The following is a 24,326-nucleotide window of genomic DNA, read 5'->3' as shown; positions in this document are numbered from 1 at the left end:
AGGTTGGATGGGACTTTGAGCAAAGTGCTCTAGTGAAACACACACACATGCACATACACACAGCCTGGTGGCAGGGTATTGAAACTAGATCATATTTAAGGTCTCTTCCAACCCAAACCATTCTATAATTCTGTACGGTCACATGAGTAGTGGAAGTGTTGATTTTTCCTAGAAAGCAGTGCTGGAGTAGTGACTACTGCATGATTAACTATGATTATGGGCAGGGGAACATCCTTTCTCCCAGGGAACAGATGTCTTAATTTCTAGAATTACTCTTGTAATGTCCTTCCTCTGTAACAAAATAAGAGGCAAAAAAAGGTAGAAAATACTTTACTTCATTCTGTACCTGTGGGTATTATCTGTAGTTACTGTGAAGGAGAATGGTGTCAGTGCATGAAAGATCTCATAATTGAAGTTGATGTTTTGGAGGAGTTACAGTGCTGCTTCTTTCTCCTGAGCTGGGAGAGAGATGCTCTTAGGAAACACTCACAGAATCACAATATTAGCAGTAGCTTTTGCATATAGCTGCTGCTTTCTCACCTGGTGGTTTATGATACAGACATGTTCTTCACCTTGCTTTTAGTGTGGCAAGGGGCATGATAGGTAAACAACTTATTAGTTCTCATCAGTCTTTCAGCACTCTTTGAACAATGAACTTTACTCCAGTAAATAACTGGAGTATGTAATTTTTCTCATATGAATACTAAATTATTGAATTACTGTGATACAATTAAAAGGAATATAAATCTGCAGATTATGTGGGTTGCCACTGATACAGGATTTGGAGGGACCTTTTGAGAGCTTTTTTCATAACAGTAGAAATCCCTGACTTCCTAAATCAACACTTCTGCCTGCCTGCGTAGTCTTACTGTATCAGTTAGAGTGCCTTGGCCATTTGGGGTTTGAATTTGCTATCAGAGAGGCCTACAAGGGGAATTAAAAGTACATTCTCAAGAAAAATTGATTTTTGCCTTTTTATATCTCACTTTCTTTATTTTATAGTTTAATTAATCGAGTATTAATTTATTGGCAGTTTGAAAATGCAGATCTGAGAGTGTTTTGAACTATAAAAGAGGTCTGTGCTTGGTCTGAGTGCTACTAGATGTGTCCCAAACAAGAAATAAACCCACAGCTAGATTCCTGATCTCAGATAAGTGCCACAGAATAAGTTGTGTGATTTAGGTTTATTTCTCAAATTCCATCAAACATAATTTCCAGAAATAGTCTGTAATTTTAAAGAAGAAAAATTGGAGTGAAAAGTTAGTTTCAGTTGCTTGATTCATGTATTTTGGCTTTTAAACTTTGCTATGTTTTGAATAATAAAGTTATACAGGGGGTTGTGTGATATGAATACTTTCCCCTTCCTTTCCCCCCTCTTTTTCCTACTCTCGTCATGTTTTGTCACTGTCATCTCTCTTCAAGTGTAGATTTATTTCTCATTCAAACTGTTGTTTTTGTTGGCAGGAGCTACAAGCAAGTCTGTGAAATTATGTAATGTCTGAAAAGTTATGTTCATGATTAATTAGCCCATCATGAAACTATTTTAGTGTGTGTGGAATAACTAGATCATATTTTTTATTTATTTGGCAGGGGTAGAAGGCACTCTGGTCAGATCAAGGAACTTCAGAGTGCTTTGTATTAACTATTCTATACATTACCTGTTTACATTTGGAGCATGAAATGTATGTCTTTTTTTATTGGTCACTTAATGTAAACCTCTATTTTTATTATTTTTTAAAGGAAACGAGCTTGGGCTACAGGTATTCCTTTTTTCCTAAATTGTAAAATTTATAGTTGTTTGCTTAAAGCTGAGCACCCTTTAAATGGCATACTCAAAGAAAAATTTGCCAGAAGTTAAAAAATTGGGGTAATGATATGTTATTTCTGAACTGTATGGGCATGAATGGCACAGCTATCATGGCAGTAGAATCAGGATCTCAAGCAGAATTTGAAGTCTGGAGGGAACTTTCTCTGTTATTTACTCTGTTATTTATACTGCAGGGCTTTGTCTTTGCTTCCCCTCCACCAAAAAAATAAAGGTATCCTAGTGGAGTTAGATTATAATCTGAAAGATCAGAGGTATAGATATTGAACCTTTCAGATGTTGATTTATTTATTAGGACTTCTTGCTAGTAATGAAGACCTCTAGGTTTTATTGTAAGCATCAAAACAGAGAGAGAGAAGGCATCTTCTGTGTGTTGGGCTATAGAGAGGTCTTAGCCTGTTATTGAAGTGATTTAGACAAGTAGCTTTCAAAACTTTTTGTCTTCTTTAAAACTTCTGATTTTTATCACTGAAGTGCTGATTCATAAATCCTTGCTTTTCAGAAATTTGAAGGAGATATTGTGCCCATCCTAAATGTAATTACTCATTTAAACCAGCTTTACTCTTAAAAAGCACCATGTATAATTTTTTGTTTTCACTAAGTTGACAATACTCTTTCTTACAGTGTAAGTGTAAATGCTTAGTTGTGAGTATTTTAAATACTGGAAAGTTAAGGCACAAACAGACAAGAGTTGTAATAATAATTTTATTTAGACTATTAAGAAACAGTGGTATTGTCAATCTTCTGGTTGTGTCTCAGGATATGCTGTCTACTTAGTACTTCAGAGTGGTTAAGGGAGGTACTTTTCTCATACTAGCCTCTATGGCAGCCTGAAATATGTACTCTGTAGGGATCAGAATTGCAGGCTTCATTGCAATGATCAGATTTTTGTTGTGTTTTTCTGTTGGTGCTAAAACAAATGAATAGTGGATGCACAAATTGAAAAAGGGAGATATGCGAGTCAGTTGTTTACCTCGTCTCTTGGTCTTGCAGGCTAATCCAGTCCTAAAGACTTTTTGGTGGGTTATATAGGGTAGCTCTTGTCGTGCTGCTTGTCTGTTTCCATTAAGGTACCATATTTCCTCCTGTGTGTGAAAGAAGAGGCAAGGGGAACATCTTTACACAGAAAATTTTGTCATGAAGTGGATTCCTGCAGTGTTTTAATGAGTATATCACTGTGTCTTGTCCTGTCTGTGGTCTGCACTCATTTGGAATTAGATCAAAGTGTTTTTGCAGTTCCACTGCAAAGAAAATGTGCAGTGGAAGTAGTTTGAGTATTACTAGTGAGAGTTGTACTTTAATGGCCAGGGCCCTTAACTGTGGATGATGCTGTAGGTACAGGTTATTTCACTGGTTAGGTCTTTCACTGGATAGATGCAAACAGGAACTGCTTCCTGTCAGAGTTGAAAGGAGGTTGATTCTAGAGGACTTTGGTTGCAAACTTGGGTATGGTCCAAGAGCGCTGTTAGATGGATTTACTAAGTGATGATTTCTTAATTCATTCTTTCCTTTGGTTTTGCCTTTTTCTTGAAGTTGCTTATCACCTTCTGTAGTCTATCAGCAGTCCAGCTGCTGCTTTTGAAGCAGACTGTAACTGCCTCCGACGTTCAAAAATCCCTCATGAAACTGCAGTCAACAAGCTGCTCACTTAATGAACTTGGTTATGACCTTTCTCCTGTCCTTTTGCACAAATGCTGATGCTAGAATTCCTATGTTTTCCTTGAGTAGCATGGCAATTTAATATTATTGGTAGGACAAAGAATAGCCTCATGGGCTTCATAGACTTTAATACTTGGAAATGGTGTAGAAGATAAATTGAAACCAATGCTTGAGAGCCTCACAGGATTTGTTTCTACAAGCCACACAATACAAGTTGCTGCAATAATTTTTTTTTTTAATTCCCCTTCCTCCCCCTCAGTCCTCCAGCTTACATGTAATAGTTAAGGCAAATTTTAAGCCTCTTTCCTTCAAGAGACTTTCATTTAATTTTATATAATAGGCCTACTTGAAAGCCTTTCTAAGAAAAACTGGTCTTCTGTGAAATGTTTACTGGCTTTGTTCTGAGCTGTTCGAGCTCTGGTTTACATCACATGGCTAGTTAGCAGTGTTTCATTATATTCTAAGGGAGATTATTTTACTCTATTTGTAAAATGACCTACAGTGATCTGGGTTTTTAATTATGAAATTGCTATTTGATTTGGGGGGGGTGCATGATTTCTTGATAGTATGTCACTATAGAACATGATCTATACATATAAAGAAGCAGAGACTGGCAAAGCAATCTGTCATTTGTTGGAAGTGCCAGCCTCTTGGGTAACTCCTTGGGGTCCGGGGCTACTGTGCCTATTCACCTTTATTATCCTCTGCCATGGATTTCAGCACAAGATCAAGCAAGAAACTCCTACTCTCCCAAGCCTTGTGTAAAAAGCACTGTATGTACTTTAGAGCTGGCAGATTTTCAATGGCTTTGTGTCTTGGGCAATGGCTTGTAAAGGTAAATGCCTGCAAATTATTTCAGTGTCTTAGCTGTTGAATAAACTGCTTTTCTTCTCTCAAGAATAAAGTTCAGTTCCTGTCAGGGGAAAAAAAAAAAAGAAGTTGTTAGCGTTTAATCAGCTGTTTGTCCACATCCTCTTGCTTCAGAAAAGAGACCAGGATTACTTCATTTTTAAAAGAATAAATAGATAAATAAGTAGATTTTAATTACTTGTAGTACTCTGTAGCTCACCTGGTAGACAAGTATCTTAGTACTGGTGTTTTTTACTAGATAAAAAACAGTGACTGAAAAGCAAATGGTGAATGGCCAAGCTGCTGCTTCTTGTTGCCTATAAGAATATGAGTTTAGCCATGTCATTTTTCTACTACTTGAGCCTTGGTAAGAGAAGTGTCTGTTACTTACAGTGATGTAATTTATACTGCATTTGCTCTATAATTGAGCAGAAAGGATGTTAAGTTATATGTAGGAGTTTTTGTTTAAAAACCCAAAATATATACAACAAAACCAAATAGTATGTGTTCTCTATTTAAAGCTTTCATTTCCTTATCATATCAGTGGAAGAAATCTAATGAAATAGTTCCCTTGTAATCCTGTATCAGATTCTGAAATCTGTGGCCTTAATAAATTTGATTTGGTCCTAATATTTTTCCCTTCCCTAATATTTTACCTTACATGAAGCAAATGTGCAGGATATGTCTTGGCTTTGTGCAGAAATTCACCTACTTTCTCTTGGAGTAGAACAGGGCTCTGCTTGTTTTACTTAAAATTGCATTTCAGACACTAACCCAGTTTCAAAAAGCCCTGCTTCTGTATTTAGTATACTGCTATTCAAATCTAGATTGTGCTGACAGTAAATTTGCCCCAAAGAGTAAACTAGATAAAATATGCATATGATCAATTTAATATGCAATTAAACATTTTCCCTGAGCAATTAGCATCAAGACAACTAATAATTATCCTGTGCCACGCTGCAAACATTATACACATTTATGTAGGATGACTTTGGTAATAAGTTATGGATAAAAATATGCATATATACAAACATCTGAGTAAACATAATATCATAGCAATGAAGCATGTGTTTTTCATACTGGAGTTGATTTAATCTGTGTAAAAACAATACATTTCCCCAAGGATTGTAAAAGCTGACATCCCATGGGATCATGGTCTGTGAATTGCAACTCCACTTACCTTGTGGTTACATGCATCACCTGCTTCATTCTAGTTGCAGTGCAGTAAAAGATAAAATTTGGAGTTGGAAAATGCAACCCCATTCGAACAATTGTATATACACATAGCAAAAGCCAGTGTTCCATGTTTGGAAGTCTCTAAGCATATGAAGAAACTGAGATAAAGAAGGCATTGTGGAAATTAGCATGTGATGAGCAGGATTGTCGAAAGTTAGATACATAATGCACTTTACCTCTGCATGAATACCTAGAAGTGTACTTGAAGGACATAATTTTTGTTATAAAGAGTGCATGGCAAATAATTCTAGGTGTCTCTGATGGTTGCTTTGTATATCACAATATCCTTAGAGAGATATCCTTTCAAGTGTGTGATGCTCTTAAGACATTTAGATGGATTTAAAAACTGAGTTTTGAGGGAGTTGGCAAGTGTAAAAACTCATTACTTTGTAGAAAAAAAAATTGAGCTTTGTGAAATGAAAAGGTGGCATTTGGAAGATGTGGCGTTCTTGTACTACTGGTAGGTATGTGAGGAGTAACATAGCTTATGTTTGATCTACAGTAGTGATTGCACTTTGGTCATGGAAGTCAATGGACTATTTGGACAGCAAATGAAAAAAGCAAGCCTGTTGTTGGTACACTTGAGGTTTCTTTGTGTGCCAGATTGAAGAGTGTAATTTAATAAACATAGGCATAGAAACAAAAAGTCTTCTAGCTAGAAAGTGGATATTAAGAGATTTAGATTTTGAACCAGTTGCTGGCCTTGTAGTAAGCAAGGGAGCCGAAGGGATGAAGTTTGGAATTAAAAAAATGTTGGAGCCCCTTAAATTTTAAGTATTATTTCAGTATATTTTCAGATGAGTCTGAAGACAGAAGTTATCTATGTCTTAGGTGTCAAGGAAATGGAACTGAGTTATCTTTATATAAAGTCTAATTTAGAAATGCGTTTCGAATTAATTTCCCGAGGGTACATTGCAGAAGGTGAAAGAAGGGGTCAAACCCAATTGTAGTTGAATGTGGAATTGCCTACATGCAGTTCCAATGTTGCATGGTCTGTTCAGTTTCATCTGTTTGATAAAGACAACGTAGATATGTATTCCTGAAGGAGCTATATTGCCACAGATATTAATAACATAGTTGAAAAGTGTTAAAATACCCTTTTTTCCTTAGTCTTTTCACTTCGAGACCATTGAAGATAGACTTTCAGGAAGGCTGAAGACTGCTTGGCCAAAGGTTATGCTTACACAATGTAGGTAATGGTCATCAGAATTTAGGAAGATGCAAACAGGAAACTGCAGTGTATATAGGATGCATTTGCAGCTTGAGCTGTTGATAACCTGGTAAGCAACAGGTTCTGTAGCTGAGCTCTGATCTCAGATTGGAGAATGCATAAGAAGGAATTTGAGGATTACCTTCTTCACAACCCAGTTACATTAATAGCCTTGGCTACTGAACTTATTTTAAAACACTCTGTACTATTACAGTGGAAAGGTGAATACATTTTTCAATTGTTTAGTCCCAGGTGCAGGACCAAAGTGGGAAACCTACAAATTAAAAAACAGATTCATTCTCATTCAGGAGGGAAAAGCTTGCATTTTTCTGTGGTGCTACCACAGTATGCTGTTATTGACTAGGGCAGAATATTATTTTGTTTAAATAAAATGATGTTATCTTGGGCTTTTGCTGGAAATGGTGTCAAAAAGGGATAGTTCTGGTTATTGCTGAGCAGTGCTCATACAGAGTCAAAGCATCTTCTGCTTCTCACACGTTCCTGCCAGTGAGGAGGCTGGAGGTGCTCAAGAATCCTGGAGGTTACCTAGGCAGGGCAGCTGGTCCCAGCTGACCAAAGGGATGTTCCACACCATCAAATGTTATTCACAGTGTGTAGAGTGGGAACAAGAAGAAGGCAGTGGGGTGCACCAGCACAGGGTGATGGTGTTTGTCTTGCCAGGTAACTGTTGCACAAGAAGGGTCCCCACTCTCCTGGTGATGGCTTAACACCTGCCATGGGCACTGGTGCCTCAATTCCTTGTGTATGTGGGTTTGCTTTGGCTATTAAACTGTCTTTATCTTAGCTCATGAGTTCCACTTTTACTCTTCTGATTCTCCCCCACATCCCCATGTGGGGGTAATGAGTGAGAAGCTGTGTGGATCTTAATTGCCAGCTGAGGTTAAACCCTGGCATATAGAAATTAATGCAGGATCACAGAAGGGATACAGTTTAAATAGGTAAAGTATCAGAGATTGTTGACAGAAAAAGCAGCAGGATGTACAGTATCCAAAGGCTGTTTTTGGATTGACTTCAGTAGTTCTGTGTGTCTGTTGAATTTGAGTTATAGTTAGAAAGCCTCCCTTCTGTAAGTGTAGAGGCTTTATAGTCATTCTGTTGAAAATGAGAGCTGAGCCTCCAGAGCTGTATTAATACAGCTACACCTGTATAAGCTGTATTTTTGAGCTGCTGCTTTGCACCTTTCTCTAGATGTCTTCTGTGATTGCTTTGGGTCGTGGTTTTTCAACAGAAATGGAATTTGTAATATTTTCAGTGGATACAAACTACAAATGAAATATGAATGCAGATTGGCTTCTGTGCAGCTAATTAAGCCTAAGCTAATCTAGTATTACTCTTGCAGTTAGATAGCTTTGGGGTGTGTGAATCCAGGAGGACGTGAAGGGTTTTAAATTTACTCTTTTTGCATAATTCTATCTCTGATGTTACCTTGTATATCACAATGCCCTCAGAGAGATATCCTTTCAAAGTACAGGAGGGCAATGTGAGCAGAGGCACAAAGCCACTGTGTAGTAAGGGAGTGAGTTTTATACCAAACAAAGCACACAAACCTGCATTCTAGCAGTGATCATGATCTTGGGGGGGAAGAGGAGACGTTTCAGACTCTAGTCTTTCCTCAGTACACACCATTTATGCAGTTAGTTGATTTAAAAGTGTAATAGAGAAAGTTCACAGCCTGGTCAGTTCTCTCTTTCTGGAGCTGCCCTTGTGCTGGCCTTTGCTTTGTGCTCTCTGAATGCATAGCTGTTACATTAAGGTTTGTAGCAGGTGTAATGTTTCCACACTTCTGCCTGTCAGAGTGTTTGCCATCATACGAGTTAGTGTGTGCTGTTTATCATGCTTTGTGGGCCTGTAGGACTAACATGGGAGCTACTGGATAGTTAGCAAGTTGGTTTTAAAAATTGGAGTTTAATTCAACTTAGCGTTCCTGAAACATAATGGTTTTGTTTTTTCAGATATGGAAAGTAAACTGTTTTTTCCACAAACAGAATGGATGCAGGAATAGGATTGCAGCTGAAAGTGCTCACAGAACCTTGTCTTGCCTAGGACCAAGAGTGGCTGCTTCAGTATCTGAGACAGAAATCAATACATATTCCTGATGAAGCTTTTGCTTTTCAATATTAATATTTTTTAAGCAGTATTTAGAGATGCTTCTGGCAATATTTCTTGTTCAAAACATTTTTTTTTTCTTTTCAGATCAGGGTATAAACAAAAAAGAATAGAAAAAGGAGTGCAGATAGCCCTCAAAGGTACTTTGAAAATGTTGGTATTCTGAGAAAGCCAGCTTGCTGTTGCTGTTCTTCCTAAGGCTGTAAATAGGTTGGGACCAGGACAGTGGATCTATATTGAAGGTTGTGGCAGCGTCACTTTTCAGTAAAATTTGCCCCTCTATCCTGGTAACCCTGTAATTACTTACATGCTGTTTCTGTTCATAGGATAGCAGAGATCTAATGTTTGGGTATCATGCATAAGGATGTGTTTTCCAGCAGGTAGTCAGGTGATGGTGAGGTGTTTCTGAACAGGCATTGAGAGGCAGTTGCAAATGTGAACAGCTGAGGTTTTTGGTTTACTAGTCAAATTTCTTGAGAGTGTGTGTTAAACTTTTAATTTCTTTTAATGTGTGTGTAACACTTAATGAGATAGCACTTAAGACTGTAATTGTGTGTACACAGCTAATGCCTAACAGTTTTCTGACAATCTGTTTAAAAACTCAGAGTGCTAGAGCAATGCAAATAGGAATCTTCTTGCTTTGAATAGGATTTATAGTTTTGGGTAACTTTGCATGTGCAAAAATGAAGTAAAATAAAACTTTTTCAGGACCTAATGTGACTTCTTAGGGGGTAGGATGTTAGAACATGCTACATGCTTTAAGAATTTCATGGTAATTGTAAATATAATCAAATAAGCACATAAATTCCACAAGCACAGAAACTACATAGGAAAAAACTGTTACTTTGAGCTGTAATTCTGAGACCAGTTCTGAGGTAAGGTAACAGAAGTCCAGCTGACTTTTTACCAAGGATTGGTTTTGTGCAGGGACAAAGCTTGTTAGTTTCTCAGAGTAGATAGCTGTGAGTCATTAAAATAAACAAAATAATTTACTGGTTGCATAAATGATTTCTAAGTCTTTGCTTAAACATGGACACTGCTTTAGTTTAACTAATGCTATCACTATGTTGTTATTTCTAAATTAGTGATGATATGAAAGGTGTCCCTGCCTATGGCAGGGCTCTTGGAATTAGATTTTTGTCCTTTCTAATCTAAACCATTCTATAATTTTTAAATTTTTTTTTTTTTTTTTTTTTTTTTGTGGACCAGTCAGAATACAGAATATGTAAAGACTGTGAATCGCAAGGAGAGTGGGTCCTTAATGTTTCACAATGTGTAAACTATTTGAATAGTTAAAATGCTTTGTGGTTTTTTGGTGGCTTTGGGGTGGTTTTTTCAGTTGGATCAATTACAAAACAGTGACTGAAGGCACTAAACCAGTATTTTTTATTTTAGTCTTTATCTGTAGCACAAACTTGTGTTAAACTTGTGTTTTATTCTTGTGTTCTTCAGTGATTGAAGTAATGAAGCTATAAAAAAAATTTAGTGTACACATGTTCATATAGTTTTAGTGAAAACTGTTTCAAGTTTTAGAATAATCATAATCAATTATTGTTTAAAATAATTTTGAACTGATAAATGTGAAATTGGATTTTGGTGATACAATATTGTCATGCAGTACATGGTTTTAACACTATTTAGTGGATTGATGGACTGCAGTTGTTGTATGTATGATGTTTTGAGGAATTGATTGAATATGGCCCTTGAATGTGTGATGCTTAAATAAATACGGTTCAATTTCTACTTGGAAAGTATCTTTATTTTTTTATATCCACTTTCCTGACTGCTCTTTATGAAATTTCAATTTCTGAATGCATTTTGGCATAAGGGATGAATTTTGTGTAAATTACCCTTACTGCAATTGGGAATACAGTTATTAGAACAAGGCAGTCTTTTAAATTTGGATGTTCAGTTTCTAGTAACCTAGAAAACTAAATTGTTTTGCAAGTTGTCATTTACCTTTGCAAAATTCAAGGGATGACAAATTCTTCTCAACATATTAGTTCTGAAGCAATAGTGTGTTACTGGGAAGAGTTATTCAGACTTCCCTTGTGTGACAGAGAAGACACCATATTCCTAAAGCTTTTGTTATACAAATATTAATATTAAATATTAACACAAAAAATGTTACTGGTTCATCTGGTAGCAAATACTGCAGTGTTGAATAACCGACTTGAATAGAACTCCTTCCTGTAGGAGATAAAATGGAATTAACCTTCCTGAAGACTAATCATTGTTTTTCAAAAGATAGGTGATTGCTATATTTTAGAAGATAAACTACTGATTAGAAAAATAGATTAATTTCTCTTGGAGTTCTCTTTGATTAAGGTAGGAGGTGCATTGCTGTTTGGACTGCATTCTGCTGCTGTTAATAAACAGCTAAGAAAATGCACCTGCCCCCCCCAAATTAACCCCCAAATCCCTTAGTTTATGCTAATTGAGACAGTTGTGAGCCAGAACTAATACTATCAGTATGAATTCAGGTTTGCTTTGACTGTGCAAGCTAAAGCAAATTGAGATGATGTCTTGTTTACTGTGCTGACAGGAGTGTGTGTGTACTCTTTCAGCAGCTGAGAGAACAGACCCTGTAATACAGTTATGAATGTAAATGGCTTTGAAGAATATACTGGAGGCTGTAAGTTTCTTGGAAACTTGTGTATGAAGTGATAGGATTTGCAAGCTCTTTGTGATTGGTTTTGGTATGGGAACATCAGTCTTTGTAGCCCTGAACTGCCAACAACCTTTGTCCTTTATTTTACCTTCAGAAAAAAGAGAAGGGGGGATGGGGGCATGTTTGAAATAGGGAAGTAAATGAATGTTGGCTAATGGCCATGTCTTTTCCTAGAGCAAAAAAAATATCTTGGAAAGATAGATGAGATTGTGGACCTGGATTTGAATGATATGTGAAGCTTAGTAAATTATTTATCAGCACAAGCCTTTTTGAAATGGGTGAAGCACTGTTACATCGAAGGGAAAGAGAATGGTATGGTTGCCAAGAGGAGATTTTTACTGGATTTCACAAAAAGAATAATCTGTCTTTTTAAATTATCTGTATTAAACTTTAAGTAGCAGTTAGGAAATGTCCACACAATGCTGCAAAAATCTGTTTGAATAGCTCTGGACCCTTTTTTCTACTGCTGATTATTGGTGTGGTTTTTTATGTATTTTGGCTTTTTAGTTAATATAATTTTGCTCCAGTGACATATCTAATAAAAGCAAAATGATGGGAAAGATCTGTTGAGTTATATCTGACTGGCAAGAATAGTAACTAAATAATTCTATTTTGTGTTATTTATATATACTTATATATATTTATATGTTTTTAACAAGTGAAAAGTCCTGCAAGTCATTGGTATAACCCTTCCCACCTACAGAACTACTGATCTGATTCAATGTCATCCTTCTAAAACTGACAACACCAATAATGCTTTTTTTTGGAAGCACAACCATTTTTGAAAATTGTCTGTTTTATAACTTAAACAATTGTTTTTATCCAAGTAGAAATTTTGTATTTCAGCTATCCCTATAATGAGTAATGGAGGCCTTAATAAGACAAAAGACTGTAGATGCTGATTGTTCCTATTGGTTGTGAGAAGGTTACAGAAGTTCCATTTTGTAGATGATTAAAGAGAGCATGCATCTCCTTATTTACAAGAAGTTCAGCTCTGTTTATCTTTTATGTGTATTCTTTGGGTATACAAATATATATTTCATATATATACTTCATTATTTCAGTAATTAGATTGTGAAGAGTTGAACAGTGAGCAGACCTTCTGAGGACTAAGTTTTCAGAAAAAGTAGGATGTGTCAGGGTATGTTTATATGGAAGTATGTTTGTGTGCTTCCTCTTCTATGGCTTGGACAAACCTTCCTGGTGTCAGTATTCTTCATACTGTTTGACTTAAAATGATCATAAAGCTTAATAACATGAAAGTAGTTTTGATATAAGGGCATATCTTCATGGAACTAATTTCTTCACAAGAATACCCTTAAAAACAAGGATTCCCCACTTCCCAGATCTGTAATAGAATATAGATTTATAGGTCAAGTGATGATAGCTTCCAAGTATTGTAGCATAAAGAAAAAATGGAAAATGAAGGTAAAGCAAATAAATTATTGTTTTGATATGTTAAACAGCATTGCCTACCTGAAACTGGAAACTATGAATTTGCAAAAGAAACCTTTTAAATCAGAGTTATTGTGATACTCTCTGCTAGAAGGCACTCTGTTATTTGACTATCCCCTTTGGAAGAAACAGCTGTATATCATTTTATTTCATACAGACCTGTTTACAGATACTTCTGTGTAGTCATTAAGACATTAATATTTTGGATATTGCGGTTAGTATTTTTATTAAAGCTCTAAAATGTAATCCAGAAACTATAATAGATACTTCTCCTCTCATAGTTTGTCATGTAATTGATAAGGAAGATGGGAAGTAAATTTGTGTCAGTTCTGAAGTAATTCTCTGAACAGTTCTGTGTATTGCTTCCAGATATTAAAAGATTTGCATGTTTTTTATTATGGATGTGCATCAGAGCTGATGGGACTCATCAGACTGTAATGGATAACTCTTGATCTGTTAAATCCAGTGCTTTTACCCTAAAATGGTAGTTTCAGAGGGAGGTGTGAATTGTATTGGATTTCAAAGTAATACTATGTGTCTTGAATTTGAGAATTTTTACTAAGTTTGTTTTCTTGTGTAAAGGAGCTGTATTAGTCTGTAATAAAGGGTAGTTTACATCTTGATCTTTGAGAGCTGTTGAATTTGAAGAACAAGTGATTGTGTTCTGGAGTTGCAGTTGTGTGTGCAAGAAGAGTGTCCCAAGTTCTAATTTTTCCTTGTTTTTGTTAATACTACTCTTGTATTGGAGACATTTACATGGATTAATAAAGAGTGGCTTATTATGGGCCAACTTAGTTTATGAAATTTGTTAAGATTAAAACTTTGTAACAAAGTTAGTATAGTGGACACGTGCCTAGGCAATTAATATGTGGTAGAACAAAATAGCCAGTAAAAGCCATGGAGGCTGGTGGGTTTTGGTTTGGGGTTTTTTTGTTAGCTAACTGTCTGTTTATTTTTAAATCTAGCCACGAGCTGATCCCATCCCAATATGCAGCTTTTGCTTGGGAACAAAAGAATCAAATCGTGAAAAAAAACCAGAAGAGCTCTTGTCTTGTGCAGATTGTGGCAGCAGTGGTAAGTTGGCTGAATTTACAAGTATCAGAAATGTTTGTTTTAATGTGTCTTCTAAAAAATATTTTAAACTTATGAATCTTATTCTCTCTTTGAACAAACATAAATGGAGAACTGAGCCCAGGAGGATGAAAGTTTGTTGGGTTTTTTTCTTAGTTTTGTTTGTTGTTTTGTTGGTTTTTTTTAATTTTTAAACTAGAATTTTGTCATATGTATAAGTAGATTAATTACAAATGAGAAGTATGAATACATCTTTGTCTAAGTATATATCTGCTGAGTAAATTAAGAGGGGAAAAAATACACTTTTTCAATTGAATAATTCAGTTATTGTTCGGGATATATGTTGGCTCTGAAAATTTTTGCATTGTGACATTGAATGATGGAGAATTTTGCTTGCACAGATTTGCAGCATTTCAGAAGCTGAGGAATAATCACAGTAATAAAGACTATGTAGCAGTCTCTGCTGCTGTACATCTTGTGTATCTAGCTCATTTTTGAATAAAAATGTGTTACTGAAGAGGGGATTTGAATACTATTTCAGGTAAAATACCACATCAGGTGGGCAGTCTGTTACTTGTCAGGCACAAGATAATGGCACTACTGATTGCATGTACCTTACCCCTATGTGTTGCAGCAACTCTTGCACATTCTGTGGCTGTTCCTAAGTCAGGTGTCTCTCCTCTGTGGTGACCAGTGTGGGCACAAGAGAACAGCCTGAATTTGCGTCAGGGGAGGTTGAGAAAAAGCTTCTTCACCCAGAGGGTGGTTGTGCACTAGAACAACCTCCCCACTAGAACTGGGGACTAGTTGTCCCCAGTTGTGCACTGGAACAGGCTCCCCAGGGCACTGGTCATTGCACCAAGGCTGACAAAGCTCAAAAAACATTTGCACAATGCTCTCAAGGCACACGGTGTGACTCCTTGGGATGTCCTGTGAAGGGCCAGGAGTTGAACTTGATGATCCTTGCGGGTCCCTTCCAGCTCAGGATATTCTGTAAATCTGGAGTCTGAGTATCATCATTTCGTGGGTATGTTGATGGTAGCTGTGGCAGTACCCAGGACAGACTGCATCAGTGCTTGAGTAAAAACAAAACAGTATGGATAAAAACATGTTTTCATTTAATCAGGATATGTTATTGATTGTCTGCTTTTTAATCTGTCACCCTGATAGCTGCTTTGTATTTTAGCTAATGCATTTTTTAGTATATTTTAACCAATTATTACACTCTGAAATAAGAAAATAACTTTTTAAACCCAGTATGCAACAGCAAACCTCATAAATTTTAAGCTGTCTTCCTGTAGGGGTTTACAGGTCTCTATTTTCAAATCTGTTTTCTGATATTTGCAAAATTAATACTTGGTTAGACTCTGGTGCACAGGATTTACGTTAATCAGGTGAGCTTAGGTATCAGCCACTCTTCTGTTGTGTAATAATTCCCTGTTGGGTCTTAAGACACTTTGGAGCTGAAAGTCTTGACTTTCATGGATCAGCTTCTATTTGAATTAACACTGATACGTTCTCTCTGCCTCATTAAGACTAAATTATCTTTAATTAGTTCCTCAGATGTATTAGATATAAGGAATGAAATGTTGAAACTGCCAATCAGTTTGCTGGTTGGTTAAACTTTAGCTACTGATGCCTAACTAAAATAAAAACCAATTTCGGCGCAATTTATAAATAACAAAACTTCACTCAAGTGGAGTTTTATTGTAATTGGATTTGTAATTTTGCACATTGCAGTGTATCTCAAAGCTGGTCTTGCTGTCTAACAAATAGAAAAGAAATTGCATGTTGTGCACAGCAAGCAAATTGTTCAGTTGATCAGATATTAAATTGCAGTGCCCACTACTGGTATGTCTGTTTTCCCTTTTTGTTTTTGTGTCAAATTGCTTTTGTCTTTTCAGGTAGTGCTTCTCCATTCTGAAAGCAGAAACTAGCTGGATAACTGCACATTTTTGTGGTATTTGGGAGGAAAAAGTATTTGGGTAGTAGAAATGAAATGCATTGCTATGTCAGTTGGCACAGAGGATTTTCTCAAGAAGTAAGATGAGGGATGTCAGATGTGAGAAAACAAGTCCCATTACAAAAGCAGACATAGTTCCTCTTGGTTTTGGTTGGGTTTTGTGTTGGCTTTTTTTTCTCCCTCTCTTACTTCTTCACTATCTCTTGATTTTGAAAAATCAATATACTTGAGAACTGGAATTGAACTCTGCTTCTATTTTTCCAAACAAGATGTGCAGAAGCAAATAAAGAGCTGCTGCTGACAGATTTTCATAAGGGTTTGAGGTTGTAGAATGAGGAGGGGAAAAAAATGAGTGATTGGAGAATTAAAATTTTTTTTAAAAGCGGGGGGGGAAAAATACTCTCCTTTCAAATTGTGTGTTATCCTGAGGAGGCAAGAGGGTTATTCATCAAAGATGGGTAGAGGAGGCTGGAGAGCAGAGCAGCAGAGACACAGGACTCAGTTCAAGAGGAATAGGGACAGAAAATGTTTGGAAAGAGCTGGGCAGAGATTACTTTCTAAATGAGATTTAAGGTATACTGTAGTAATAAAGAAATATAGAAATTGTCTTAATTATTGCTATCTATATAAGAATATTAGGCTAGTTGGATAAAAGGAACTGCTAAGAAACCTGCAGGTGGAAAAAACTGGTACATCCCCAAGACAGGTGCAATGACCATCTCTGCTCATAGCTGAAGTCTCCCTACATAATAATAACACTTTCTGCCTGAAAGATTATCAGGCACAAGTTGAGGATTTGGTGGTTTTGGGTGAATTATCTTATACAGTAGTTCCCAGCATTTGTGGTAAAGTTAAAAATATCTGGAGATATTAGCATAACTAATTTAGCACTGTGTTTAATTGTAGTCACTGATCTAATGCTTGTTTTAAAAGACTAGTTTTTCCTCTAATCCTTTAATGAATAAAGGATTTGTGAGCAAGACATGAAAGTGGGCTGGTTAAAGAAATTGCCTTCAATCACAAAGGAATGAGACCCACACCTCACTTTTGACTTCCTGGTCTCTCCTATTCCTGCCATGTCAGTGTATCACGAATCTTAACCATTTCTAACATGGATGAATGAATTTTGAAGTGTTTCTTTTTAAACTAGGCCTGTATGTATTCCTGGTGAAATTTTTGAGCTTGTAAAGGTCTAAATTTCCAGTAATCTGGTAAACTTGTTTGATGTGTTAAAATATTGATGCTGCCAAGTTTTAAAAGAAACATGGTGGAACCAGGAGAAATTACCAGTTTAAACACTTCAAACTAGTGTTGGAAACATCTTAAAGTTTTATCAGCTTCTGGATATGGAGAATATAGTATGTTTTTAATTTCAGTTTAGATTAGTTGGGGCTTAAATACTGCAAATTTGGAAACCCAAAACATGTTTTCTTTCAACTCTCAAATAAAAATAAATTTTAAAAAAGCTGTAAAATCAGTGAAGGGCACAGTAACTTCAACTGGCTATTAAAGAACAATATAATATGGTATTTTAAAATCTGAAAGTTTCTGGGCTGTCTCTGCTTGTGCATGCCTAGAAAAGACTGAAAAAAGATGGCAAATACATAGTGATGGTTCCCATTTGCACCCTTCAAGTTCCAGTTACTTGTGGCTCAAGGATTTGAAATTACAGACAGAATCTTTGCATTTAATACCAGTGGAATATTTTTATTGAATTTTTGTCTAATAATAAAATGTAGCACTTAAAGAAATATATTAAGCTGTGTAATTGCTTGAATGAGAAATGTTCCATTGGTAGATAAGAGATAAAAAGTTACACAGCTACACTTAATTTGTTTAATCAGTGGTTACCAGCCAGTGAGATTGGATGTTTCATATGTTTATACATCACAGTTATTTACTTTAAATTAAAATCAACCATTTTAGCTGCAACTTACTTCCTCCTTGCAATAAATCACTTCTGTGCAGCATAGATAACTGAAATTAAATACACTTACATGGAAGTGATTGATTTATGACTATGCTTTAATGTGTTAATAGAGTTGTTAAATCATAGTTGATAAAATAAGTCTTTATGTGATATTGATTACTAATATCAGCCTCTTCAGGGGGTTTCATTGAAAGGAACAGTATCTCATTGAACTCATCTCTGCAGTTATAGTATATTTGTCACACTCTTGAAAGTGCATACTCAATTTTAAGCACAAAGAATGTTGGTGTGTATCTTAAACTGTATGCTAAGGATGAAATGGTTATGCTTTTTCATTATCTTTTTGAAGCTATTATTTGAATTTATTATTGATTGCTCCTTAATAGATTATATCTTTGCTTTTTAATTTCAGAAAATGCACAATTCAAGTTGTCTTTCCAAGTTTAACAATGAAATGTTTTAGGCCTTGGACAAATAGAATAAAAGGAAATAAAATCTGAAATTGTCACTTACTCGTGTGGCTTTTGCATTCCAGCAGTCTTTGCCATTCATGCCTCATTAGAATACAAAAATTGCAAATCCTCGTAGATTAGATTTTATTTTTGCTTATGGTGTTTTAGCTCAGTCCTGGACTGAGAAACAATGGAGAGTCAATGGAGAAAGTCTGAATCACTGTGACTACACCATTACCTAGAAGAAAGCACTCATCCCAACTCTGACAGTGAGAAGAAAGCTCCTTTGATGCGTGCCACATCACTGCAGCCATCTCTAAGTGCAGCATGGCATCAGGGATTCATATCTCTTCTGTTTGTGTTCTTGATAGATAATCTCTGAATATAATACTATCATAAAGTGTTTCCCTGGGAAGGCTTATCCCTTCCTATATAGCAGTGCTTTTATCTTTTCTGGATGAAGGGTACACTCCGAGGTTGTTGAAGACATGAAAAAATCACTGTCAGTATTGCCTAAGGTAGTGGATGTGTTCAGTTGTCTGCTATCTTCTGTTAATTGGAAAAGTCATGTAGGCCTTCAAGGCTACTGTGAAAAGAGGATGGTCCTGCCAAGGAATTTTTGTGCTTTATGGGGGTGGTAGTTCTACTACTCCACACCCACCTCCACGATTTTAAACCTTGTATTGTTTTCTTTATGCCAATTGCCAGATTCACTTTTTCCAGTTTTATTACTCTGAAATTGTTCTTTGTGTATAATTAAATAATAAGTTGAAATGAAAAAAAATGTCTATAGTTGGGCTATTCAGTTTCTCTGGTAGATACTTAGTATAGTTAGAAAAATAACTAATGCAGTTTTAGCTAAATATTTCCTCTGTTTAATTTGCAGTGCTAAGAAAGGAGAGTGTGGTCAAGTTCATAAATATACTTTTTTCAGAACAAATGACAGTTTAATATTCTATGGAAATAATTCAGTGAGAATTAAAAGTTCAGTTTTAGGTGCTTATGTAGACTGTTCACTGATGTCAGTTACAGAAGAAGTCAATTTTCTACTTGTCTTCATGACAATTACTCTTTATATTTGCATGAAGTAGATGACTTAAATAATGCGTTACAAAATTATGAAAGGAGCTGGTGCTTGCAGGGTTCTGATTGTGCTGGCTACATCCTACTGAACTTCAAAATCAATCTAACCAATCTTAGATCTCAAGCTCTCAATAACATTTTGGTGTTTTTTAGGACATCCATCATGTTTGAAATTCTGTCCTGAGTTGACAACAAATGTGAAGGCCCTGAGGTGGCAGTGCATTGAATGCAAGACATGCAGCGCCTGCAGGATCCAAGGCAAAAATGCAGTAAGTTACTTGTTCAGTGTTACTTGACTCTTCTTTGTTTATAGAAGCTTTATAATTAGCACATGTTCAAATACAAATAATTGATGTACAACTTGAAGCAATGCTGTATTAAATCTTTTTTCCTTTTTCCTTTTCTCCCCCTCTCATCCCTGCCCCCCAGGATAACATGCTTTTTTGCGACTCCTGTGATCGAGGGTTCCACATGGAGTGCTGTGACCCGCCCCTGTCCCGAATGCCAAAAGGTGATCTTAAAAATCCTTCCCATGAAATTACTCTCATTTTCAATTTTGTATTAAGTGACCAAAGCCTCTTGAGCATGCTGTTTTAGTTTTTCTCTTTGATGATAAATAATATGATTTAATTCATATCAAAGGTGATTTTTATTTGTTATGTGAGGGTTTTTTTCCTCAGGAACATAATAAAGGTCTGCATATAGCTGACCAGATAAATTCACTGTGTAATGAGTTGTTGCCCAGTTATTGAAGGTGAAGTTTTAGAAAGGCTGTTTAAATGCTGGGAGTATATACACTGCAAAGAAGTCCTTGGAATATGTAGAAGAGACTCTTCATGCCTTTTGTAGGAGTAATTGGAAAAACAGACAAACAAAACAAAATGAATTTATCTTCAGTTTCTCCAATGTTTAGATTCAACCTATGGCACCTCTCACATTTGCTCTTACATCTTTATGGCTTTCTCTATTTAATCTTAAAGTTACATCAGTTCCTCCCTCCCAGTCCCCAGCCTTACTTACAATAAGTGTTTAGACATGGCTGGCTAATGTTGAAAGGATATTTAATACAAGTTGTATATTAAAACAAATATACCTAGGTGTGATATAGCATATTCTTCAATATGCTCTACCCTAGTGGCTGTGCAACACACATGTAAATATTTTGCCCTGTCTTAACTGTGTCTGGAGGAAGATGTAGATAGTATTGGGAAGGACAAGCTAGAACAGAAATTCTTCTAGGAACCTAATAATCTTTTGTATGATCCTTATTGCCTCTTGTTTCTCCTTTTGCATGAGCACTTTGCTTTTAAAAATTCCAGAGTATGGATAGAGGTAGATCACTTTTTTGTCCACTTTGCCTTCCCTATGTCCTGTGCAAGAGATAATTTGCTGACCTTGTATACTCGGTATGTATCTTGGTACACATCTGCAGTACAGGTTAGATAAGTTGTGTTCAACTGAACTCTTTTTCCTCTATATAGGGATGTGGATTTGCCAGGTCTGTAGACCAAAGAAGAAAGGGAGAAAGCTGCTTCATGAGAAAGCTGCACAAATAAGGAGACGATATGCAAAACCTATTGGACGACCGAAAAATAAATTAAAGCAACGAATGTTGTAAGTTTCTCTTAATTTACATTTCTTTAGATGTTTCTGAGAATGTAGTTAGATAGGAGTTTGATACACATTTAAGCACTCTATTTCAATAGAATAAAAATAGAAAACTAGTGATTTAGTATCTGCCTTTCTCCCCAATGTTCAATAACTTCTAAGTTATAGTAGGTGCTTTTGGTGTCATGTGATAAAAAGGTGATAAAAAAATACTGCAACTTAATTTTTCAGACCCTGTAAGTTTTTTACCAAAAATTGTACCTATAGCAGATGCAAATAAACTTCTCTGTAATAACATATGCCAGAGCTGTCTTTTAACAGCTTCAAATAATTGAAGATTACCTACAGAATATAAAGAGGATAATATCAAGCTAGTTATATACAACTTCAGGAGACTGTTCTGCTCAAGGAACTGTTTGAAAACTGTATAAAAATTACTTTGTTAGTTAATATCTAAAAAAACAGTTTCAAAAAGCAAACTGTATAAGTAATAGAAAAGTTATGATTTCAGTGGTACTCTGGAAAAAATTACTTGAGTTCTGCTGTTAAGCTGCCACTGGTTACTATGAAAAGAGATGGCAATTCCTCTTGCTTCTCAGGAGTGTGTTTATCTAAAACAAGTGTGTGCTGTAATTTTTTTTAGCATCTGTCTTCCCAGGGAACATTGTAGTTGGACATTGTAAGTCTTGGTTAGAGGATTGTTTAAGTAGCATTCAAACACAGAGTTGACATTACACTGAGTGTTAAACAGGGATAGATTCTGTGTCAGCTACAGTAGCTTGTTGCTCTCCACCACATATTCCTATCCACATACACCTTTTTTACTCCCTATTTAAATATTATTTAACTGTTTGACTATGTCAAGTGAGCAGTTGAAAAGTTTTCTGACTCTACCAGCTATTCATTCTGTACATTGTGATGTTCTTCTCTACAGTCTAAAAGCTCATCTTGTATTATTCAGAGTTACATGGGAGCTTTTCTAAAACTTTGCAATTTGCAAAACAAGGGTTTTTAAACCCAGTGGAGCTCACATGTGAAAATAGAAGGAAAAGTACTTACGGTATAGTCCACTAGTCAAGTTGATGTACTTGATGCTGTGCATCTTGCTGTAGTCTCTTTTGTTTTTCTGTCTGCCAGGATCTTTTCATCTTGCCTTTTTGGTTTTTGTCCCAAAGTTCAGTGTATGTTGCTCTAGTAAAGTAGTTCAGGACAGGAATCAAGTGTGACACTACATGAGAGTAAAAGATATAGTTGTACTGGTGGATGAGACCATGCTGTTAGACTGGGTGAAACATTGTACTTCTCCAGTCTCCTCCTGAATAAATAGCTTAGGAATTTGAAGGTCACTGAGATTTCTATATAGCATTGTGTGTGCATAATAAAAATATTCCCTATATCTCTACCAATGCCTTGGGCTTTAGTTGTATCTGTGGTTTTACCCTTTGAAAACACATAAACCTTCAGCTGGAGATTAGGGCTCTCTTGTGGTTTAGGAGTGGTACTCTCTAGCTTAGTTCTACTGCTGAGACTCCAGACCACTGGCTGCTCACTTACTTCCCCCTCTCCTTGCCAGTGGCTGGAGAGGTGAATTAAAGACACAAAAAGTAAAGATCTAGGTTGAGATGAGAACAATTTGCTGGGAACACCAGTGAGATAAGAAAGCAAACAGTAACAGCTACAGTACCAGTAACAAACTATACAAGATAGGCAAAACAATTCACATGTGAATGTGAATTGTTTGGAATGGTGTTACCCAGCTGCTCCCTGCTTACCTGACTGGAAACAACCCCTGCTCCCTGGAAGAGAGTCCCTTTCCCTCCCATGGCATGGTACAGAATAACCTCTGGGTCCTGGACATGTTCCCCCAGGCTACTGCAGAAGTTAACCCTGTCCTGACCAGAACCAGGACCAGTTCTAATACAGTCCTGCCATTTTACCTGTCCACAGACATGCCTCTGGTGTGGGTTCTTAAAGGGTGGATTTAGCAGCAATGTCCCCCCCCCTGCCTAATTCTGCTTCTCATTATTCCTCATACATGTAATAGAAAAGTTGGAAATGTTATGAGGGTTTTCCTGTTGTATTTTGCTATTGAGATTCTGAGCTGCAACTTTTAAAATGAGCATCATGCTAAAGCCTGCAGGAGTTTTTAGTATTATATTAAGATTATTAATATTTTCAGAGAGGTTTTCTTTGTAGCACATGATCTGCATGAGCATGTTACAGGAGTACTTGGGATGCTCTTTGCAAAATAGATATTTGCAATACTGCCAGCACATTTCTTAAGTGTGTCATATATAAAAATAAAGTAATCTTGTTTTGGAAAAATAGTGGTTGGAGATAGAATAAGAGAAGAGACTCTTCCACATGAAATCCTATTCAAAAGCAATGGTGGAGTATGGAAGACAATAGTGTCAAACTAAAAAGTATGTGGTCAGGTGAAATACAGGAAGGTTAGCCAATGCTGTTTAGTCCTTGTATAGTACAAAGAAAATCTGTCCAGTGGTACTGGAATGATTTTTTGCCTGTTGACCATCTACAGGAAGCCCTTCACAGGCAAATTACTGGGTAAGATTAACTGAAACCAGGTGTGTGTGGCCTCTGGCACTGCTGGTGATTGCCACATCTGGTACTGGGAATAGGTCTTGTGACAGACTTATGTGTATGATGCCAAAGGATTCAAAAGACTTGGAAGTTTTTGGCTTTGTTGCCTCTTAGGAGCTAACCAGATTTAAGGATGTGTGGGTGGAAAAGGGGCTAGTTCTTAAGCTGGTGGACTCAGAGGTCAGTAAGCCAGACGGTAGCCCTAGGCTGTTGAATCCCTAATTAGAAATAACCTGTTGCAATTAATTACTTCAGTGTCTCAATTAAGAGAGAAAAAATCTGTGGGGAAAAAAACTTTCTGCTTCAAAGTAAATAAGCTAACTTCAAAGAGCAGGATGGAAAAGGGAATGAAAAAAAAAAAAAAAGCATGTGATACAACTGTGTAGCTTTGTTTGGCTTTGTAATTTGATTGTGTGTCCTGATAAGTATTTATTTTACTGCAGATATTTTTCAAAAGTTCTGTTTCTATAAGCTAGAATATACTTCTCTGCAGTGTAGTTCCTCTCTTCAGTTATTAGCAACTCGTTAAGAAACTGTAATTCTGCTCATACAAATGTTGGCTTTGAGTATGCCCTTTTTCTTCCTA

General features: G+C 36.3%; 1 protein-coding gene across 13 annotated transcripts in view; it reads left to right on the top strand.

The window, feature by feature from the left end:
• KAT6B (lysine acetyltransferase 6B) overlaps nucleotides 1–24,326 on the top strand; it is a 108,981-nt gene that overhangs the window by 39,433 nt on the left and 45,222 nt on the right. For 12 of the 13 annotated variants that reach the window (XM_079313175.1, XM_079313176.1, XM_079313181.1 and 9 more), the window contains exons 3-6: nucleotides 13,998–14,106; nucleotides 19,685–19,800; nucleotides 19,961–20,042; nucleotides 21,013–21,145. In XM_079313175.1, the coding sequence (XP_079169301.1) occupies nucleotides 13,998–14,106; nucleotides 19,685–19,800; nucleotides 19,961–20,042; nucleotides 21,013–21,145 (440 nt within the window). Of the gene's footprint in view, nucleotides 1–11,485; nucleotides 11,542–13,997; nucleotides 14,107–19,684; nucleotides 19,801–19,960; nucleotides 20,043–21,012; nucleotides 21,146–24,326 lie in introns of those variants that run through there. The other variant, XM_079313185.1, reaches the window with a different exon arrangement.

Source organism: Erithacus rubecula (assembly GCF_903797595.1).
Source record: "Erithacus rubecula genome assembly, chromosome: 9".
NCBI classification, from domain to species: Eukaryota; Metazoa; Chordata; class Aves; order Passeriformes; family Muscicapidae; genus Erithacus; species Erithacus rubecula.
This window is presented reverse-complemented; position numbering and strand designations above follow the sequence as displayed.